General features: G+C 41.0%; 1 protein-coding gene across 1 annotated transcript; it reads right to left on the bottom strand.

The window, feature by feature from the left end:
• Positions 1-17,751: 17,751 nt before the first annotated feature.
• LOC143854366 (pentatricopeptide repeat-containing protein At5g56310-like) lies at positions 17,752-20,215 on the bottom strand. The gene has a single exon (XM_077364269.1). The coding sequence runs from the start codon at positions 19,903-19,905 to the stop codon at positions 17,998-18,000; it is 1,908 nt and encodes a 635-aa protein (XP_077220384.1). The 5' UTR covers positions 19,906-20,215; the 3' UTR covers positions 17,752-17,997.
• Positions 20,216-21,000: the final 785 nt, after the last annotated feature.

Below are 21,000 nucleotides of genomic sequence, written 5' to 3'. Positions count from 1 at the left end.
CTCCCTCCTCAAATGAGGACAAAATTGACGAAACTCCACTTGAGTCACAGCAATTACTTGAACGAGAGGAGGAGCGCCAATCCCAACCTTTCAAAGATGAAATTGAAATGATAAACACTGGCACTGAAACTTTGATTCAGTGAATGCCGATTGAAAATACATTACCCTCTAAAGAGTGTGAAGAATTGATAAAATTATTTCAAGAATAAGAAGATTGTCTAGAAAAGCTACAACCGATACCAGGGGCAAGACATAGATGGAAAGCTCAAAGAAAATGAAGAAAGTGAGAAGATATATGCTATACAAGGGGCATAGAGTGGAAACAACTTTCATATTTCTAATCAATGACCTTGGTTCTCAAATTCATAACATAAAGCCAACAAATTCAAGATGAAAAGTTCAAGAGCAAACAATGAAAAGTGATCATCAGATATCGAGAGTACGAATCCATAGATGGAGGATGTCAAAGAACAAGTTTCGCTCTATGAAAGTCAAAAGCACGTATTAGAATCTTGAAAGAAGAAGATCCATTATCTCTTACCTGGAAATGCCGTCAAACTCCGCGAAAAAAAAAACAAAAGAGAAAAATAATAATAAATAAATAATCAGTACCAGAGGGACTCTAGTAACCTGGATCGATTCCCAATTTGAACATCAGAAGGCCTCCTTTGGCCGAATAAATCCCAAAATCAGAACCCAACGTCAAAAGAATACCGATTGCAAACCCTTCGAGCCTGAGTAAAATTTTCTTGAAAACCCATCAAACTCGGGGCATTCGCCCCCGAACTACGCGAGACCTGATCCCTACACTGGGGTACGTAGGCAGCTCGGTTAAACCGAATTCGGTCGATTCAAAAAAAAGAAAAGAAAAAGAAAAATCAATCGTTCCAAAAAAAAAAAAAGAGGGACAAGTTCCAAAAGAAGAGAAGTTAATTATTCCAGAAAGAAAAGAAAAAAGAAAAATCAATTAACCTTCAAACAATTTATCTTCAAACTAGGGGCATTCGCCTTGACCTACACACGACCTGATTCCTACCTTGGGATATGTAGGCAACCTGTTCACAGGTTCGGTCGAAATCTTTGTTGAGCCTTAAGCCATTCTTTGAAAAACCCTATCCTACCTATAAAGTCCTTCCGGTGTTCAGAACTAATGAGCTAGATCCCGAGACACAATAAAAAAAAATGATGAATAAGAAAAAGAACGGAGTTTGAAGATCTGCTAGACTGAAAACCTGAAAGGGCGGTCTAGGCAAAATTTAAGATCATTCCCCTGCTAAGTTGAAAACCCAAAAGGGAGGCTTAGGCAAAAGCTAAGGGGATAGCCTGCTGGATCGAAAACCTAGAAAGGTGGTTCAGGCAAAAGTTAAGGTTAGCGCGGTCCGCCAAGTTAAAAACCCCGAAGAGGTGACTTGGTCACGGTAAGAGAATCATTACAAGAAGGCTACAGCCGGTATCAAGACTGAAGATCAACTGAAGTTCAAGCAAATTCAAGTGATATCCTCAAAACTGGGGGCATTGAAGCTAAGCAATCTTAGGGGTCGTAATTAAATTCTTGAGGCATTACTGTTTCAAGGAAGAAGTCCAGTGTTTATTATTTCAAAAAAAAAAAAAAAAAAAAAGCATTCCTCGAAAGGATAGACTTACCAAATAAAACGTTAACTAAGTCAGAAGCATTACTGTGTCTGTCAGTGTAGTTAGTCAATCTTTGTCATTCTAAGTTCACTCCTTCAGGGCTGCTCAATCATTTGAGTAGTGCCTTTCATCTAAGTTTTCTCTTTAGAAAGAGTCAATCGTCGTTCCTATGTCCAAATGATGTAACTGTCTTGGTGAAGGAGGCCCGGCCTAGGCAGCTCCCTGCAATTATACCTGAAAGGGTTCGAGAATCTAGTCAAACAGCTACATTTCAAAGAAGATCAACTCAGAAGAGTTCAGAAGTAGAAACATCAGAAAGCCCAGCTTCCGTAAAAAGATCATACCCCAGGAAGGCACCTTAAGCTTGGAAGAGCCCCAGATGCAATGGTGGTTGAGCCAATTTCTCAGAAAGACGAACCATTAAAATTCGGAATCTCCTTCTAGTTTGTTAAATACTATCCTGGTCAAGAAATGTTTATCTAAACACCTGTCAAGAGGCAAATCCCACTTTTCCATGATTATATCCGAGAGAGCCATTGTTCTAAATTACCAATCTCAAATGTCTTGTTCAAGGTTTCAGTTATCAAAATCCCCAGAAGACAAGACCAACAGTCTCATTGAGAAAAATCTTGTTGAAGTTTCATAAAAGTGTTCCTAATCCATCCTTGTTACTAATGGTTCTTCGTTCATAAGGTTGGTCGTCTCATCATTCGTCAAAGTCTTGGTTTCCACTGTCTTTACTGGGCGCGATCTATAATGTCCCCGATTTCATTGAGTTCAAAAAAAAAAAAAAAAAAAAAAAATCCAAAATTCATCAAATCCAATTCTACGTCAAATTCAAATTCATGAAAACCTCTAAATTCTTCGAGCCCGTTTGTGAACGGTGCCTCTTTTCTCGAGGCCATTTGTGAATGGTCTCGTCTTTTCCTTGAGCCCGTTTGCGGACGGTACCTCATTTCTCAAAAATAAAAAAAATTCATCAAATCCAATCCCCGATTCAAACAAATCCAATCTTACGTCAAATTCAAGTTCATGAAAAATCTCATGTCCTCTTTGAGCCCTTTTGTGAAAGGTGCATCATTTCTCGAGTCCATTTGTGAATGGTCTCGTCTTCTCCTTGAACCCGTTTGTGAACAGGTTTCTCATTCTCTGAGTCCATTTGTGAATGGTCTCATGTCCTCTTTGAGCCCGTTTGTGAACGGTGCCTCTTTTCTCGAGGCCATTTGTGAATGGTCTCATCTTCTCCTTGAGCCCGTTTGCGGACGGTACCTCATTTTCCAAAAATAAAAAAAATTTATCAAATCCAAATCCTTAATTAAAAAAAAAAATCCAATTTTACGTCAAATTCAAATTCATGAAAACCTCTAAATTCTTCGAGCCCGTTTGTGAACGGTGCCTCTTTTCTCGAGGCCATTTGTGAATGGTCTCGTCTTTTCCTTGAGCCCGTTTGCGGACGGTACCTCATTTCTCAAAAATAAAAAAAAATTCATCAAATCCAATCCCCGATTCAAACAAATCCAATCTTACGTCAAATTCAAGTTCATGAAAAATCTCATGTCCTCTTTGAGCCCTTTTGTGAAAGGTGCATCATTTCTCGAGTCCATTTGTGAATGGTCTCGTCTTCTCCTTGAACCCGTTTGTGAACAGGTTTCTCATTCTCTGAGTCCATTTGTGAATGGTCTCATGTCCTCTTTGAGCCCGTTTGTGAACGGTGCCTCTTTTCTCGAGGCCATTTGTGAATGGTCTCATCTTCTCCTTGAGCCCGTTTGCGGACGGTACCTCATTTTCCAAAAATAAAAAAAATTTATCAAATCCAAATCCTTAATTAAAAAAAAATCCAATTCTACGTCGAATTCAAATTCATGAAAACCTCTAAATTCTTTGAGCCCGTTTGTGAACGGTGCCTCTTTTCTCGAGGCCATTTGTGAATGGTCTCGTCTTTTCCTTGAGCCCGTTTGCGGACGGTACCTCATTTCTCAAAAATAAAAAAAATTCATCAAATCCAATCCCCGATTCAAACAAATCCAATCTTACGTCAAATTCAAGTTCATGAAAAATCTCATGTCCTCTTTGAGCCCTTTTGTGAAAGGTGCATCATTTCTCGAGTCCATTTGTGAATGGTCTCGTCTTCTCCTTGAACCCGTTTGTGAACAGGTTTCTCATTCTCTGAGTCCATTTGTGAATGGTCTCATGTCCTCTTTGAGCCCGTTTGTGAACGGTGCCTCTTTTCTCGAGGCCATTTGTGAATGGTCTCATCTTCTCCTTGAGCCCATTTGCGGACGGTACCTCATTTTCCAAAAATAAAAAAAATTATCAAATCCAAATCCTTAATTAAATAAAAAATAAAAAATCCAATCCTACGTCAAATTCAAGTTCATAAAAAATCTCTAAATTCTTCGAGCCCGTTTGTGAACGGGGCCGCCTCATTTCTCGAGTCCATTTGTGAATGGTCTCGTCTTCTTCTTGAACCCGTTTGTGAACGGTGTCTCATTTTTTGAGTCCATTTGTGAATGGTCTCATGTCCTCCTTGAGCCCGTTTGTGAATGGTGCCTCATTTCTCGAGTCCATTTGTGAATGGTCTCGTCTTCTCTTCGAACCCGTTTGTGAACAGGTGTCTCATTCTCTGAGTCCATTTGTGAATGGTCTCATCTTCTCCTTGAGCCCGTTTGTGAACGGTGCCTCATTTTCTGAGTCCATTTGTGAATGGTCTCGTGTCCTCTTTGAGCCCGTTTGTGAACGGTGCCTCATTTCTCGAGTCCATTTGTGAATGGTCTTGTCTTCTCCTTGAGCCCGTTTGTGAACGGTGCCTCATTTCTCGAATCCATTTGTGAATGGTCTTGTCTTCTCCTTGAGCCCGTTTGTGAACGGTGCCTCATTTCTCGAATCCATTTGTGAATGGTCTCGTCTTCTCCTTGAGCCCGTTTGTGAACGGTGCCTCATTTCTCGAGTCCATTTGTGAATGGTCTCGTCTTCTCCTTGAGCCTGTTTGTGAATGGTGCCTCATTTCTCGAGTCCATTTGTGAATGGTCTTGTCTTATCCTTGAGCCCGTTTGTGAATGGTGCCTCTTTTCTCGAATCCATTTGTGAATGGTATCGTCCTCCTTGAGCCCGTTTGTGAACGGTGCCTCATTTCTCGAGTCCATTTGTGAATGGTCTTGTCTTCTCCTTGAGCCCGTTTGTGAACGGTGCCTCTTTTCTCGAATCCATTTGTGAATGGTATCGTCCTCCTTGAGCCCGTTTGTGAACGGTGCCTCATTTCTCGAGTCCATTTGTGAATGGTCTTGTCTTCTCCTTGAGCCCGTTTGTGAACGGTGCCTCTTTTCTCGAGTCCATTTGTGAATGGTTTTCTATCCTCCTTGAGGCCGTTTGTGAACGGTGCCTCATTATCCAAGTCCATTTGGGAATGCTTCTTATCCTCGTTGAACCCGCTTGTGAGCGGCGTCTCATCTCCTTCTAAAAACTGTTTGAGAGCGATCTTTGTCCTTTCCCTTCAGAATCCATTCGAAAATGATATCTCATTCTCTAATTGCCCGTTTGTGAACGGCGCCGCATCGAGTTTTTATTATTATTCAAGTTCTAGGGTTTCATCTAAGGTTTTGCATTATGTTAAGGTGCGTTGTGTCTAGAGAGTCCTTTGTCGATTAAAACTACGCAAAATGGTTCTGTCATTTTTAACTTTGGTATTCAATGACTACGTCATCTCTACCAAAGAGGGGCATCTGTAGACACCCCATTTTGTTTTGTTTTAATCAACAAATAAATTAGTGTGTTAAATCCATGTGAGAACCCCCTCTATCATTGATTTATATGTTTTAGGTCATTAATATCTTGATCTGACTTTACGGATCATCAATCGGGACAAAATAAGCTAGGGTCACTTCATAGCCCGGACCCTGATTCCATTCCGAGACCCGATTTCCGTAAATCGTTAGATCAATGGCAGATCATGACCTGGGTCTAACCATCCAAAACCACCTAACCTCTCCTCTCATCCTAACCATTCAAACCTCACCTAACCTCACCTAACCTCTCCTCCCATCATAACCATCCAAACCTCACCTAACCTCACCTAACATCACCTAACCTCACCTAACCTTACCTAACCTCACCTAACCTCACCTAACCTCCTATCCCATTCTCCTATAAATACCCTCTCATCTCACCAAAGAAAAGAAGGAAAAAAAAAAGAAAAGAGGAGAGAACCCCTCTCTTAGAAAATTCAAGCCCTCTCTCTAGACCAAATCCCTCTTCTCCATAAGTTTGCATGGAATATCGTCTACAAAAAGGTATGTCTTTTGGAATTTTATTTTCTTTTCTATATTTGTAGGATTGAGTGTTGTTTTGCGTATATTTTGGTTGATGTCATGTTTAATTTTGTACTAGTTTGGCCTTGGTCATGTTCTCACTTATGCTAAATATAATTAATGTGTTAGGGTCATTAGAACCTATTTGCGATGGGATGTTGAAATCATTGGCTTGTTAGGGAATTTAGATTTCTTTTGGAAAAACAATTCATTAAAAATTTTGAACATTTACAAGAAAGAAAACTTGAATTTTACATGAATTATCAAAACCCATTTAATTTGGCTTACAAAACCTCCATCTTTCAATTGATAACAACAGCCCCCACTCCAATTTGATAACAACAGCCCCCACTCAATCTCAAGAACCCAATATCCATACCCCACCTTGCCAAGTAGATAAAAACAACCCCTTTTTCAAACATCCCATTTGAATCTAATCTCAGGCCCATTCAAGCCATTTTTCATATTCACCGTCTTTTAATCACTAAAAAAATAAGAACTATCAAAAGAAAACATGGGGGTGCCAATATCATTCCCGTCATAGTGCTAGCTGTTAGACTTTAAACAGATTTTTCGACCTCTAAACAACAGAATCGTGGGAAATGGTTAACTACAAAGTAGTAGATATTTTCGTGCCGTTTCCAACGAGTATTCGTGCTAGATCAGACAGCGAGCGGTTAAAAAGTTAAGTCCAAAATGGTTGCGGCACACCTTTAGGCATTTCCAGTTTAATGTTGCTGTCCTTTTGTTTGCAACACAAATTCGAACCTCTAAATCACAGATTTACAAACAATGGAGAACTACAAAGTTGTAGCCCTATAAAAGATCTTTCCAACGCATGTTTGTACGTTGAATTTGGCCAAGCGGTTAAAGAGTTACGACAGTTTTAGTGGGCTGCATTTGTCAGATCTTTTAATGGTCAATGGTTTGTCGAATTTGTGCAATTGTCAAAACTTGGTTGTGTTAACGTCATTTTCCAAACCAAAATCGAAAGACATTAATCTAAAGTACATCCAACCTAAAATTAACAAAACTAAAATTCACCCATTTAAAATCCACTGATAAAAATCCGTTAAAAGCCATTAACCAAAAGACCACTAAAAATTTCAAATGAAACTAAAACCTTCTAAATAAACAACTTTAAAAGCTACCAAACACACTAAATACCTTCAGATAATAAAAGCTTCAAGAAAACTCTAAAAGTTTCCACAAACCCAAAAGAATTCGAGATTCCCAAGAGCCGGTGGATTCAAAATTCCTTTAGGAACCCTTAGAGCCCAATTTAGGAACACTGGTGTCGTGTCGTGTCGTGTCCTAAGTTTTAGGGAGTCCTAGGTTTTAGGGAGTCCTAGAGTCAGGAGTCCAGCCTCATCACGGACGCTTGCTATGTATAGCAACCGTGCCATAGGTCAAGTTACACTAGTCATCCAGTTTTTCCCTAGGACAAGCCTAGTAAACTAGGATGTAGGCTAACCTGCATTAGTCTAAGGGACAACTTGCATTTAGATAGGATCATATAGCATCTTTGATGAAATCCTAAGATAATAAAATCCTCAACTTGAATTAAATAACTTCTCTTAAAACTGTTGAAACAGTCAATCCCGTCTAGATCGGTGTCCTAGTTGAGTTAGGCATATGTAGCTTAGCTTAGGTGCACCGAACTACGTCGACTCTGATCCCAGTGAGGCTTGGGTACGTAGGCAGCTTGGATGTCTGATGGCATACCACCCGCGAGTCGGCACCACAAACAAATTGTGGTGTTTTGTATATTAATTTTCTTGTAAATGCTTAATCAAATCACTTAGGACTTTCCATGAAATTAGAATTTTAGGAGAACTTTCACTTAGATTGAATCCAGACAAATTAATAAATCAAGATACACATTTAGGATTCACATTGAAATTAGATCATAGGATGCATGTCACTTAGTTCGCACATTAACATAGAGTTGAATGAGCCATTTAAAATAAATTTAAAAGAGTTAGCTTTTGGAATCGAAGACCGATTATCGGGCAAGAATGGTGCATGTGGTGGATAACTCCCCATACCTTCCATTCTCGTAACCAGGTAGCGAGTCTAGATTTCTGGTTAATTACGGGTCCTAGATCCCACATCTAGGTGGCGACTCTGTCAGTCTCTTTCGTGTGGAATTCGGATTGCCTTAGTGATCCCAAGTTCACAGGAAAGATTAATTCAAACCAATAATAAAATGCACACGCCAATCGCGTGGATACGAGAGACCAAGAGAGAGAGAGCGGCGGCTCGCTCCCCACACCCCTCTCGCGGGATCAGGGTACCACAGAAGCTCATCCATTTTGAGAAGAATAAAAAAAAAAACAGAGGGAGGGAGCCCAGCCGTCCACCTGCTTCTTCTCCAACCCTCCACCACCTTCAACCCCCCTTCTCATCCACCAAGCCACCACCACCGAAGCCGATTCTAACCAAACTCACCATCCCTCGCAAAACCCACTCCAAAAAGAAAAAAAAAAGGGGGCAGCCAACACCATCTTCTCCGGCGAGCTTGCCGGAATCCGGCAAACCTACCCTCCCCCCACCTTCTTCTTCTTCCCCTCTTCTCAACACCTAAAAAAACCGAAAACCACCACACCTCCCCAAACCCAAAACCCATTTTCGAAAAACCCACCTCCTCCTCCATCTTCTCCGGCAAACCGCCCCGCTGCCACCACCATCAAACCCCCAGCCACCCATCATCATCTCGAAAATCTACCCCAACCCCCATTAAAACCGCCCATCACCCCCACCATCTCTACCATTTCGTATTCTTTCTGCAAATCCAAAACCCATTTCAAAAAAAAAAACACTCCCTCATTTTCTGCCATTAAAACCCACCACAAACTCCACCAAAAACCATCCCTACCAGCCCAAACCACCTCCTTACCCCTCCACCATCCCTACCAACCCATTTTTTTTTTTTAAAAAAAAAACCCATCTCTGCAATTTCCGATCGAATCTAACCCATCCGGCCAGCCACCGCGCCTCCACCTCCCACGATCTCCTTCTTCTCCGACGAACCCCAAGATCCGAAACCCCAGATTTCTTCCTCTCCCATCACCCTCTTAACCCTAACTGCCATTATCACCTTCTACCTTGGCCCAACCCCATTCCACAACCAATTACCCATGTCTGCAAACCCTCTTCTCAAATCCCTCATTTCCCCACCGGAGATCCGACCCTCTCCAGCCACCATCACCTTCTTCAATCCATTTTCTCCTCAACCTTATCTCTCTTCCCTGTTAGATCCTGTCATTGAAGTAGTTTCAACCCCTTTAAATCCAAGATCTGTGTAGAGATCTGTGAAAGGGAGTGAGAAATTGAGATTTTGTAGAGAGAGATCAAGAAGGGATTTAGAGCAGAAGGATTAAGGGAAGTAGAAATGGAGGGAGCTGCATAGAGACCTGAGTGAGATCTAAGGAAGAAGGGGGAGAAATCAAAGAGAAAAGAGGATTTTCTTGCATTTACAATTCGTAAGGAGGGGATCAGATCCGATCACCACCATTTTCTTGACCCAAACTCCTGCGAACCTGCAGCCATTAGATCTCACCTAGATCTGACCTACTTCAGCAGATTTGAAGATCTATCTCGAAGCTTATCGCTGATCTACCATCTGTTAGATTTATGTTCATCTTCTTTGTCTGCAAGGGTATTAAAAGGGAATAGAGGTTTATTGCATCCCATTCTCAACTCAGGTAACTTTATTCGAGTTATTTCTTGTTGTTTTTACAATCTAAACGTCCAATTCTCTGTTGGGGATGATTCTTATGGATAGTGTTCTTGCTGTTTCCATGATCTGAATGTTCAATTCTATGCTTGGATTGGTTTTCTGTAGATAATATTTTTGTCTTTCTCATAATTGTTTGTTCCCTGTAATGGTTTGTTCCTTTGATTTGCAATGGATTTTCTAGAATTTTGAATGAAGAATGCCTTTGATAATAGCATCACATATTTCAGACATTGGCACAAAATTGACTGAACCTTCAGTTTTAAAGAGTTTATAATTCAATCATATGGACGTCAGATCTACTTATGATGTGTGTGATATGAGCTCTTTGTACATTTGATTTCACACCATTAGGTTTGGCCTTGATGAGGGAAATTTGGGGATTAAGCCTGATATTGTTCATAGGTTTGGAGTTCTGTGATTCCTACTCTGAAATTTTATTTTTTTTTAAAATCAACTCATTTGCACCACTACCTTTGACATTCACATTGATTTCGGCTCATAAATGACATATTACCCTTAGGAAAATGGTTTTATTCCCTTCATTCTGCTCATTAGCATTCACATGCTTAGTTCAATCTTCATTATGTCTACATTGTATATATATTGTTAGTGTATTGGGACAATTTCCTTCTTGAGACAATATGGAAATGAAGGATAGTGTTTAAATTGTTCCTCAAAGCTCCTCCAGTGCAATGGTTTTCTCATCTATCTTTTTATAGTTGTAAACAAATTGAGCAAGGCATAATCTCAACCTGTTTCAGACCCCTCTTCAGATGTAATGCTTAACATTTGCCCATTCTCATTGTCCTCTTTATTTTCCAGGGGGCGATGAAGGCGTTAGCCCAAGCCCATCCTTAGGGGACTCTCTTAGTCCGAGTAAACCTCCCCTCGTTTGTTTTTAAGACTTGCCCAGTCTTTTGGAAACTCTTAAACGTTGTCATCTAGAGCCCATTTAGGGAGACAAGCTATGTCTCAGCAGAAAAGTCGAACCTTTTGGAGACAGGCTTTGTCTCGTTGGTCGTAACGTTCTCAGAGTTTAGGAGACTTGCCCAGTCTCACTAGCACCCTTATGTGTTTTCTCTTCTGTAGGAGACAAGCCATGTCTCATAAACATCAGTTGTCATCTCTCTTTTAGGAGACTAGCCTAGTCTCATTAGCCTCTTTCTCTCATTTTCAGTCTTTCAGGAGTCTGTCCTATCATCATGGGATTAGGATTCTGTCCATCCTCTCATCAAGTCATGTGATTTTTATCCACTCCTGCAAGGTATAGGATGCGGTCCAACCCTTGCAGAGTCGTGTTTCTGTCTTTTCCCCCCGCAAAGCATAGGATGCTGTCCGACCTTTGCGGGATTTCAGGAGTCTGTCCTCCCCTCATGATGATAGGATTTGTCTTCTTGTGTCAAAAACATGTGAAAAACACTTAAAAATTCAAAAACATCTAAAAATCAAAAATCTCAAAATCTCGAGTCATTAGGAGTAGTTAGGAAAATCTAGTCCGAACTACGGATGGCTTGATCCCTAGCTGAGGGGTACGTAGGCAGCTCAGGCGTGCTGCTGGCATCCCGAGTCCAGTCACCCTTTCTTTTTACACTATTTTCACACACCATTTTGCAAATATTTCCCACAACTTCATAACTTTCACAACTTCAAAACCTTCCAAAACTACAAAAATTCTTCAAAATAACTTTACCAACAATTTTCAAAAGATCCTCCCATAGAGTTAGGAGTCAGTCCTAGGCGTTTGGGGGTGTCGTAGAGTGGGGAGTCTGTCCTGATTGTGTTGCTTTGTCATGTCCGGTCGTGTGAGTGTCCCTAGAGTTAGGAGGCCTCAGGTTGTGGTCGGTTAGACACTTAGTCGAGCCGATGGCTAGACTAGAACGCGTTTAGATAGCCCACGGTTTTCCTTAGGACACACAGCCTAGTCACACCTAGGGTGTAGGGTTCACTGGCATTAGTTAGGGCATACAGGGAGTCCTAAAAATCACCATGCACTTGAACTTAAGTAATGTCGCAAGAAGCTTTAAAAACTAGTCGGGTCTAGTTAATCGAGTCTAGGATAGCAGTTCTAGAGGGTTAGGCATTGTAGTTTAGCATAGGTCGCCGAACTACGTTGGCTCTGATTCTTCCCGAGGCCGGGATACGTAGTGCAGCTAAGGTGGAGGGCCATCTTGGTCCGAGTCAATTATCGCATTAGAGTCTAGGGTTTGTCATATTGTATGTTTTGCTGTGTTTTCTTACTTTCATGTACAGATCCTATACTTTTAGTTGTAGCATGCATGTGTTTGTCCACCAGAACATAGACACCAATTAGGCATGACACTCATAACCTAGCTATTCTTAGGTGTCATATCTTTCATTTCTTTTTGTATGTGCTTCTTATTCATCTCCGAGATATGCATGATTAGCTAGACGTTATCTCGGAGATATTCGTTCCCATTTCACATGATTTTTACCCAAAACTCTTCAAAATTAATAATAAATGGCATAAGAGACCAGGTGCTCGCACTTGGGCGAATTGGGGGCGCCTAACCCCTTCCCCATTCGTCATCAGGCACGGACCTTTTATATATCTCTGGTTATCTGTTGCGACAGAGCACAGCATGGGATCCAGGGCCTACTTCCTTGGATGGCGACTCTTTCTTTGTTTAAGGTGCGTCTCGAATCCGGGCTAGTCCCCGAATCGAGAGGTATCTCACTTCACATCGCCGCTCATGCTGTGAGGGGTACTCTTTCGAGAGTTCCTTGGCGGAGCTCTCCTTCACGTGGATGATCCCGAGACTCGCGTGGGGGCCCGTCCCCCGGCCTCTCTCGGATCGGGTTCCACAACCTTACATAATATTCCAACCTTAATCTGATGCTAGTGTGAGTAGCATCTTCTCTCTTCCAGCGCATGATCCAAGGGTTGAGGAGGAGGGTTGCCATAAAAATTTATATCATTTCTTGTTAATTGGTCATTAGGGACTCATTAGTCATTAATAAATGCCTTTGCATAAGTGAATGGGTAGTTTATTTTATTTTTTGATGGGTAAGCTGGGGTTAAGCGGACCCCTACTAGTTAGGGCTGCAACAGGGTCGGGTTGGGTCGGGTTTTTCAAAACCCTAGCCCAACCCTGAATGCCATTATCTCGGCCGTGACCCGCCCTGACCCTGAGTCAGGGCCGAAAAACCTCAACCCATTGTTCGCCCTACAAGGCTCACCCTGGCCCGTCCTAATTGGCCCTGATTGGACTGATTGACCCTAGTGCAAATACCTGTTAACAGTGCCAAAAATAAAGCAACCACATATCATATAGAACAAAATGATCAATAAACAGAGAAGGGGAACAAAATAAGACAATATGAATTCAACAACATGACGGACAACATAGACAATTAATAATAACAATCTAAAGAAACATCAATCCAAGATAATAGAAAACATTATCAAAAGAAACATGCACAGATGGTTCAATTCTATAATAGAAAACTTAGGGTTGGGCCGGGTTGGGCTGACCCGAGGTATTAACCCTAAACCCGACTTGACCCTGAGTCAGGGCCTAAAAAATGAACCCTGACCTGCCCTCAGGGTTGGAAAATCCAGCCCAGACCCTGTTCGGGCTCAAGGCGGGTCAGGGCGGACAGGGCCAAACTTGCACCCCTACTACGAGTATATTAGATAAAGATGATTCAATAGGATGAACAAGATCACTGCCCAATCTTTAGAATAATGTCCGGGAAAGGCCGAGCAACTAGGGTCATGTGATAGTCTTGAAGACAAACTCAAAACAAGCAAAAGCAGAGAAAGGAGCTACACGAGTTGGATTTGCAATTAGTGGGTCTTGGGAAACACGTGATCCCATACTCAAGTGAAGCTTATCTTGTAATTTGCTGTAAAAGCCAAGTCTCGTTTCATTTTTGGAGGCTTTTTTGAATTGCAAATGAATTTGGGACTTGAGATTCGGTTCTTGCTTTGGCGGGAAACTCTCTTGTGAGAATTTCTTCTCTTGAATTTCGTCCAAGAGCAAGTAATCTGTTGCTAGACGTTCTCCAATATCCTGCAAGAAGCTTCTAAGATGAGTAAAGAAAGCAGAGATTTCTGCAACGGATTGGTCATGAGTTTCTCTCTCTCTCTCTCTCTCTCTCTGTGTGTATTGTGTAGATTTCAAAACTGGTAAGTGATTCAATTTGCTGCCTTATTAATTGTAATTGTGCTGGAATTCTAGAAAAAGTAGAGTCCCTAAAAGAATAAAGGAAGGAAGATCTGTTAGATGCTCAGATGCCAAGGTATCTAGACGTGGAATTCATGCCTGAGACCTAAAGATCTGTGTTAATTGTATACCAGATCCAATTACACAACTCTCATTCAAATTCCCTTGGAAAAGTCAATCATCTTAGACTAAATTCCAAAGGAAAACATTGAGTCTCATGAAATTCCTTTAGATCTGATTTCTATACAAGTTGCTGTTACTAATCTTGAGGATTATCGTGAATTGTGACTTTGATCTTGAATTTCATCTCTTGGAACGATCTCTGGAAGTCTGAATTTGTGTTTTGAATTAAAACTCGTTAAATGATATGGGATTATGGGTTAAAGCCTTACTGTAGTGTCTGGAATTGAGTTATAGAAAGAGAGTTTTAACTCTCGGTTAGCACGGTTAATGGTTAGATAAATCGAGAGACCTTTTCAGCACTCTTGAAGCTCTGTTAATTTCTTTGAACAGGATTATGAGTCTCGATGCCTAGCAACTGTTTGTATTTTTGGCTCCTTGAAGGATTTTATATTTGATGTTGTGTTATATACCTCTTGCTGACATTGAAATAATTGGGATTGCAAGGTTTAGAATACTCTGAATGTTGAATGAAAACTAATGTTGAATGTTATGGTGTGAATTGAGTTGGTGGTTACAGGAGTAGTGAAATTGTGTCTAGGGCTGAACTTCTGAAATGGCAATGATTACTTTTTAATTGCAATAGAAAATCAAGTTGTTTACAGAAGTTGCAAATGCCCGAGCACCCTTGCCCTTCACAATACTACTGTTAGTGTATACGTCAGGCTATTGTTGACAGTGAGAGTAATAACCTTGGGATTGAGAGGGATTAAATCACTCATGCTGCAGCCATCTACTGTCTTCTTTGAGTTTTATATTGTGCATCACTTTAGGGCCTCACCGACCAAGCTAGAACTCAATTTCCACACATTAAGTGCATCATAATCCCAGTATAGAAGTTTCACCCAAACATGCTTTGGGTGCACCCCTAAGATCCAACCCGGTATCCCTCATACATATGGGCATACATGAGATACTGAGATAGGATTCGAGACATGGATAAAAAGTGCTGCAGGCGGCAGCCATACAGACAGACTAGAAGAAAATAGAGAAAAAATCATGCTGATGATATAATACAGACCAAAGCTATAATCCAAAGATGTACTTGGGCATTCCATTGGTATAATGATATTGCTTGGCTAACCAGAAAAAAGAGCAATAACGGTTATAATTGAACACTTTATGCTATTGGGTTCTCCTCATCTCTTGGGTCTCCTTGACTACTCTTTCACCCACTTACTTTAGTTAACGTAGTTTAGTTCGTATTAAAAAATTAGCATCGATCTTCCTTTTCCAAAATGTTCATACACAAATATCATTATTTGTTCAATGTCCTCTATCATGGTTGTGCAGCCATGCTTCTGCAATATCATCAGTTAACCTATCAGTTTATATAGTTAAGAAAAACAATATTGCTTCTGCAATATCATCAGTTACCCTATCAGTTTATATAGATATATATATATATATATATAGAGAGAGAGAGAGAGAGAGAGAGAGAGAGAGAGAGAGAGAGAGAGAATTTCTATGATGGGTGGCTATGAAAACACGTGAAGTCTAAAAAAGTAGGTACAGCCCACTTTTTTTGATGATCCAAACCGTTCATCTGTTTGGGCACAACGTAAATAGGTTGTGCCCCAAAAATCATTTCCATAGGATGATCCTAACCCTCCGATCTGTACTAATCTGAAAATGGAGATTTTCAAAAATCATTTATGGAATCTTCTATAGATCGGAGGGCTAGGATCATCCTATGGAAATGATTTTTGGGGCACAACCTATTTACATTGTGCCCAAACAGATGAACGGTTTGGATCATAAAAAAAAAGTGGGCCGTACCTACTTTTTTAGACTTCAGGTGTTTTCACGGCCACACATCATATAAATTCTCATATATATATATATATATATATAGGGAAATGTTATCACCACTACTGTATTTTGATGAGGGCACTCCTCTCTTTATTAAAAGTACGATATGGCCTGCACCATAGGATGATCCAAACCGTCCATTAGATGGGCCACGGCCTAAATAGATTGTGCCTCAAAAATCATTTCGATAGGTTGATCCTAACCCTCTATAGATCAGAGGGTTAAGGTCAACCTATGGAAATGATTTTTCGGGCACAACCTATTTAAGCTGTGGCCCATCTAATGGACCGTTTGGATCATCTAATGGTGCGGGCCATACCGTACTTTTAATAAAGTGAGGAGTGCCCTCATCAAAATACAGTAGTGCTTATAACATTTCCCTATATATATATATATATATATATATATATATATATATATATATATATATATATATATATATATATATTGGTTTTTTTTTTTTTTTTTTTGAAAAGGGATATATATTGGTTTTCTTAATGACTAGATTATGTTCTTTTCTTAGTCTTTCTTGAGATGCAGATACGCTGCTACTACTTGTTTCATGGTGTTCTCCTCTTCAATGTCTTCGGTTCAGTACTTGATGTTGACCATGAAGCGCCTGAATTATGCATTGGTTCTCACTGTCGGTCGCTTCATTGGTTCACTTACTTGGGTTGTTTATAATACATAGAGCCATACAAAATATGGCAGGGCTCTGTGATGCAAGCTACGGAGATAAGAAGAGAGAAGGAGAAGAATAGAAGAGGAAGAATAGAGGAGAACCACAGGCAGGAGAAATCTCAGAAGCTGAAACTCAATCAATAATTATCATGTCTCAGAAGCTATAGACTACATAGAGTGACTATAAAGTCTATAGCGGGCCTATATGTAGGCATCAACAATAAATAAAAAAAGACTAACATGTCTCTAAAATCAATAAAAGACCAAAATAGCCCTAATAAAGCTAAAAATCTCTAAAATGTTCCTACGAACAATAAAATAACCCCTACGAGGCCCCTGAGTTCAGCCCTGCCTAGGGGTGCAACTCGGGTTGGGTCGGGCTGAGGCCAACCCGGCCCGAGGAACCCTTTTTCCAACCCGAACCCGATTTCTAACCCGACGAGGTTCAACCGAACCAGACCCAAGGAACACTTTTTTCCAACCCAAACCCGACCTGACCCAAGTTCAACTAGAGTTTTTAAGCTTACAAAAAAAATTGATAAAAAATGTCAGGTTTCAGTCAGGTCAGCAAGCCAAACCCTCAACCTGAACCCAACCCGAACTCAACCCAAACCCAAACCCGACCCAACCTGACCCGACTTTTTTCCAGGTTCAACCCGACCCGAGTTGCACCCCCATCTACGATCCTAATTACTCTGTCATTGTATTCTCTGTCGGCTCAGTGATGGCCTTCAGCACAGTTCTAACTACAAGTTTTGGAGCAATGGATATTTGGCAACACTTGGGATTCAGACTACCTTGCTGAAAGTTTTCTGAGAATCGAAGCATGGGTACTTATAGTTGATTTTTATTCCGTAACTTAAAACTTGAGTGAAATGATCACACTATAATGGTGAAATCAGCTGGAGTTATTTAATCACTTTTAAGAGAATATCTCCTGCCATAGAGGATTCTTAAGGATGTTCATAAGATCATTTTCTTATCGCCAAGCTCACTGTAAATGTGACGTGTCTGTTGGCCATCAGCCATTGATCTGGTATGCCGTTATCCCTGAACATCTTCAATCTCAAATCTCCAAATAAAATTGAGATTGTAACTTAAAACTTCTACTGCTGTTTTTTTTTTTTTTTTTTTTTTTTTACTAAAAAATTTAACTCAAATGTTTATCTATTGTCATGGACAACTTCAATTGAGACATAAAATAGCTTTCAAATGCTAACATACACTCAAGTTCTGATTTTCTAAACAATGAATGCCTAAAACAAGAAATCTCATAATGAAATCACATGAGCACAAACCCCAAAATCCCAGCCACTTCATTCTGAATGGCCACTTCATTCTGAATCACACATGCATACAACTATGTACGGTATCCATGTCTTTCGCAGTTCCATTCGAACTTATACACATGATTCCAGAAACAATTCATGCAGAGTTCCAAGAATATTTCTCATTTCTCCTAAATATTAACATATTCATGGTCTATGCTGTCAGGGTAGACCTGGGACATCAAGTCCCAACCCAAGACTTGTATCATCTTCTCCAATCGACAATCCCACACATCCCCTGTCAAAAATTTGTGGGTCCTGGAATCCACTTCAATCCAACTGCAACCTGGTGGCTTCCTCATCCCACGAGCCCTCATAAGGGCCCTCACCTTGGCGACATCGTTCCACCTCCGAGCCTTAGAGTACATGTTGGAAAGCAAAACATAATTGCCACTGTTTTCGGGTTCTAAGTCTAGTAGGTGGCGTCCAGCTTCTTCCCCCAACTCGACATTAGAATGGAGTCTACAAGCACTTAGTAGAGACCCCCATATGCCAGCATGAGGTTGGACCGGAGGCATCACCTTGGTTATGATTTTGTAGGCTTCGTCTATGAGCCCAGCACGCCCGAGCAGGTCAACCATGCACATATAATGATCTGCAGTTGGAGGGATAGAGTAATCATTCCTCATAGACTCAAAATGGTGGTACCCTTCCATCACTAACCCTGCGTGGCTACAAGCAATTAAGACACTGATAAAGCAAATGCCATCAGGCTCTAAGCCCTCTTTTTTAAGCTGAGAGAAGACCTCTAGGGCTTCCACACCACGTCCATGGATGGCGAACCCTGCTATCATAGAGCTATAGCAAACCACGTCTTTATCCTCACATCTTTGGAACACCTCGTAGGCCTTGTTTAGGTCCCCACATTTGGCATACATGTCAATGAGAGCAGTCACAATGTGTCGTCCATTCGCGAGCTCCCAGCAACGACTCTCCAAGTAGTCTATGACCCATTGTGTGAGCCGAGAGGACCCTAATTGGGCGCATGTGGAAACAACAATTGCCATGGTGGTAGAATTGGGCTGGACTTGGCCTCCTCTTTCTGTCATGAGACGGAAGAGATGAATAACCTCATCAAAGAGTCCTGTTCGAGAATAGGCAGTGATAATTGCATTCCATGAGGCCACGTCCCTCTCTGACTCTGGTATTTCATCGAACACGATGCGTGCGGCCGAGATATCACCGCAGTTGGCATAGCCCATTATCAAGGCCGTGTAGATAATAATGGCATTCTTATTTCTGCGATCTCTACGCAATAGCAATAACACCCCCTCCTCATCTAGAAGCCTACGAGCACTATCCATCTGACCGGAATTCGCATACCCATTAATCATCTCCACCCATGTGAAGAGATTCCTCTCTCGCATCTGTTGAAATAAGCAGAATGCAAGTCTCATGTCACCACCATAATTAGCATAGCCTGCAATCATAGTGTTCCAAGCTTGAACATCTCTGTCAGAAAAAGGTATTCTATCAAAAATACGCCGTGCCTCTGCCATGCGCCCGCACATGGCATAGACATTCAAAAGTGCAGTCTGGACACATGTCTCGGAGTTAAATCCGTATTTGAGGACATGGGTGTGGATTTGCAATCCTTGATTCGAGGCTAAGAGACTAGCACAAGCCTTCAATACAGATGACAAGGTGAATGCTAGAGGTGAATTGGGACTGCTAATCTTTTTAGTATCATCATCATCATCATGAATTTTTATGAGACAATATTGGCGGTGCATCTGAGCATATAGGACCAAGGCCTCCGTGCAACATGGGGATTGTTGTTGCGAGTAGGCTCTGATAATAGCGGTCCAGAGGAAGGCATTGGGGTGATTGACATTGTCGGTCAGAGAACGGGCGTGCTTGAGGCTGCCTAAAGCTGCGAAAGTTCGCACTAGCTTGGCAATCAAGAAATTGTTCTGGGATTGTGCACTCACTATAAGGTGACTGTGGATTTGCTTCAATTGTCGTGTGTCTACACACCGCCTCACCAACCCAACAATGTGTTCTTCTTGCGCCCTGCTCCAAGTTTGGCTCCCAGCCATCAATCAATTTCCTTGAGAAAATCACGCATGTGGAGTTTGGAGAGAAAGAGAGTGGTAGGCGTGAGATAGAGAGGCTATTTCAGTTATAGCTTTCATGGTCGCAGGGGGGTCAATGGCTTATTTACAACTTGATTACCAAAAAACAAAATTTTGGTAGTAAATTTTCTCTGTACTCTGATGCCATGAGTTATATACGCGTACCCTTTGGAGTATTTTCTGCATGTAAACCGTACTGATTGTTTATATTGGAAAGCAGAGTCAGTTGAAATAAGGGCCTCCATTTAAATCTAAGGACAGACCATTGGATTTTATGGCTGTCTTCTGAGTCACCCTCTAAAAATACTTTCCGAACTTTACAATACGGATCCAGTGGACACATTCCAATCCATCTAGGGTACCCAAATCCTGTCCATTAAACTTATATCTTTTGGAGCCATCGGACTGTCTGGGGACACCCCTAGTGATAGGATTGGGTTTAAAATAGCCTTGGACTTTCTGTAATGTTGGTTTAGGTGACCATTGATTGGAGGGCACACATTGTTGGAAAATCCAAACCATACATTTTTCTAGGCCCTTGTGGAAATAGATCTTGTCCCACAAATCATTTCCATAGGATGATCTTTACTCTCTAATCTGTTGACGAAAGGCACCATATAGAAACATCTAAAGATCTCTATAGATGGAAGGGTTAGGAGCATCCTATTGAGATGATTTTGGGGACAAAACCTATTTCCGTTGGGGCCCAACAAATGAATGGTTTGGATCTTCGAAAAAGGTGGGCAACTCAAGAAATTTTTAAAATGCAGGCAGCTATGTGCAGACAATATGGCTCTGATTCTTTCAACATAAAATGGCTCTCTTATTTTTAAGTGCAAAATGGGCGTAATATTTGTTTTACTCTTATTTTTACGTGAAAAGAAATGGAGCCTATACAAATTTGAACCATTCAACTGGTCGATCACTCTTGGATTAGATAGGCCAAAAGACAAACGAAATCAACACCAACTGAATGGTAATGATAGATGCACATTTATGCCCATTTTATATCGAAGGAAACAGTGAAATCTCTTTACAGGCATGGACATCCAACAAATT

The sequence above is a fragment of the Tasmannia lanceolata genome, unplaced genomic scaffold (assembly GCF_043159265.1).
Source record: "Tasmannia lanceolata isolate RefF3 unplaced genomic scaffold, GAP_Taslan_0.1 ptg000020l, whole genome shotgun sequence".
In the NCBI taxonomy this organism is placed as follows: domain Eukaryota; kingdom Viridiplantae; phylum Streptophyta; class Magnoliopsida; order Canellales; family Winteraceae; genus Tasmannia; species Tasmannia lanceolata.
This window is presented reverse-complemented; position numbering and strand designations above follow the sequence as displayed.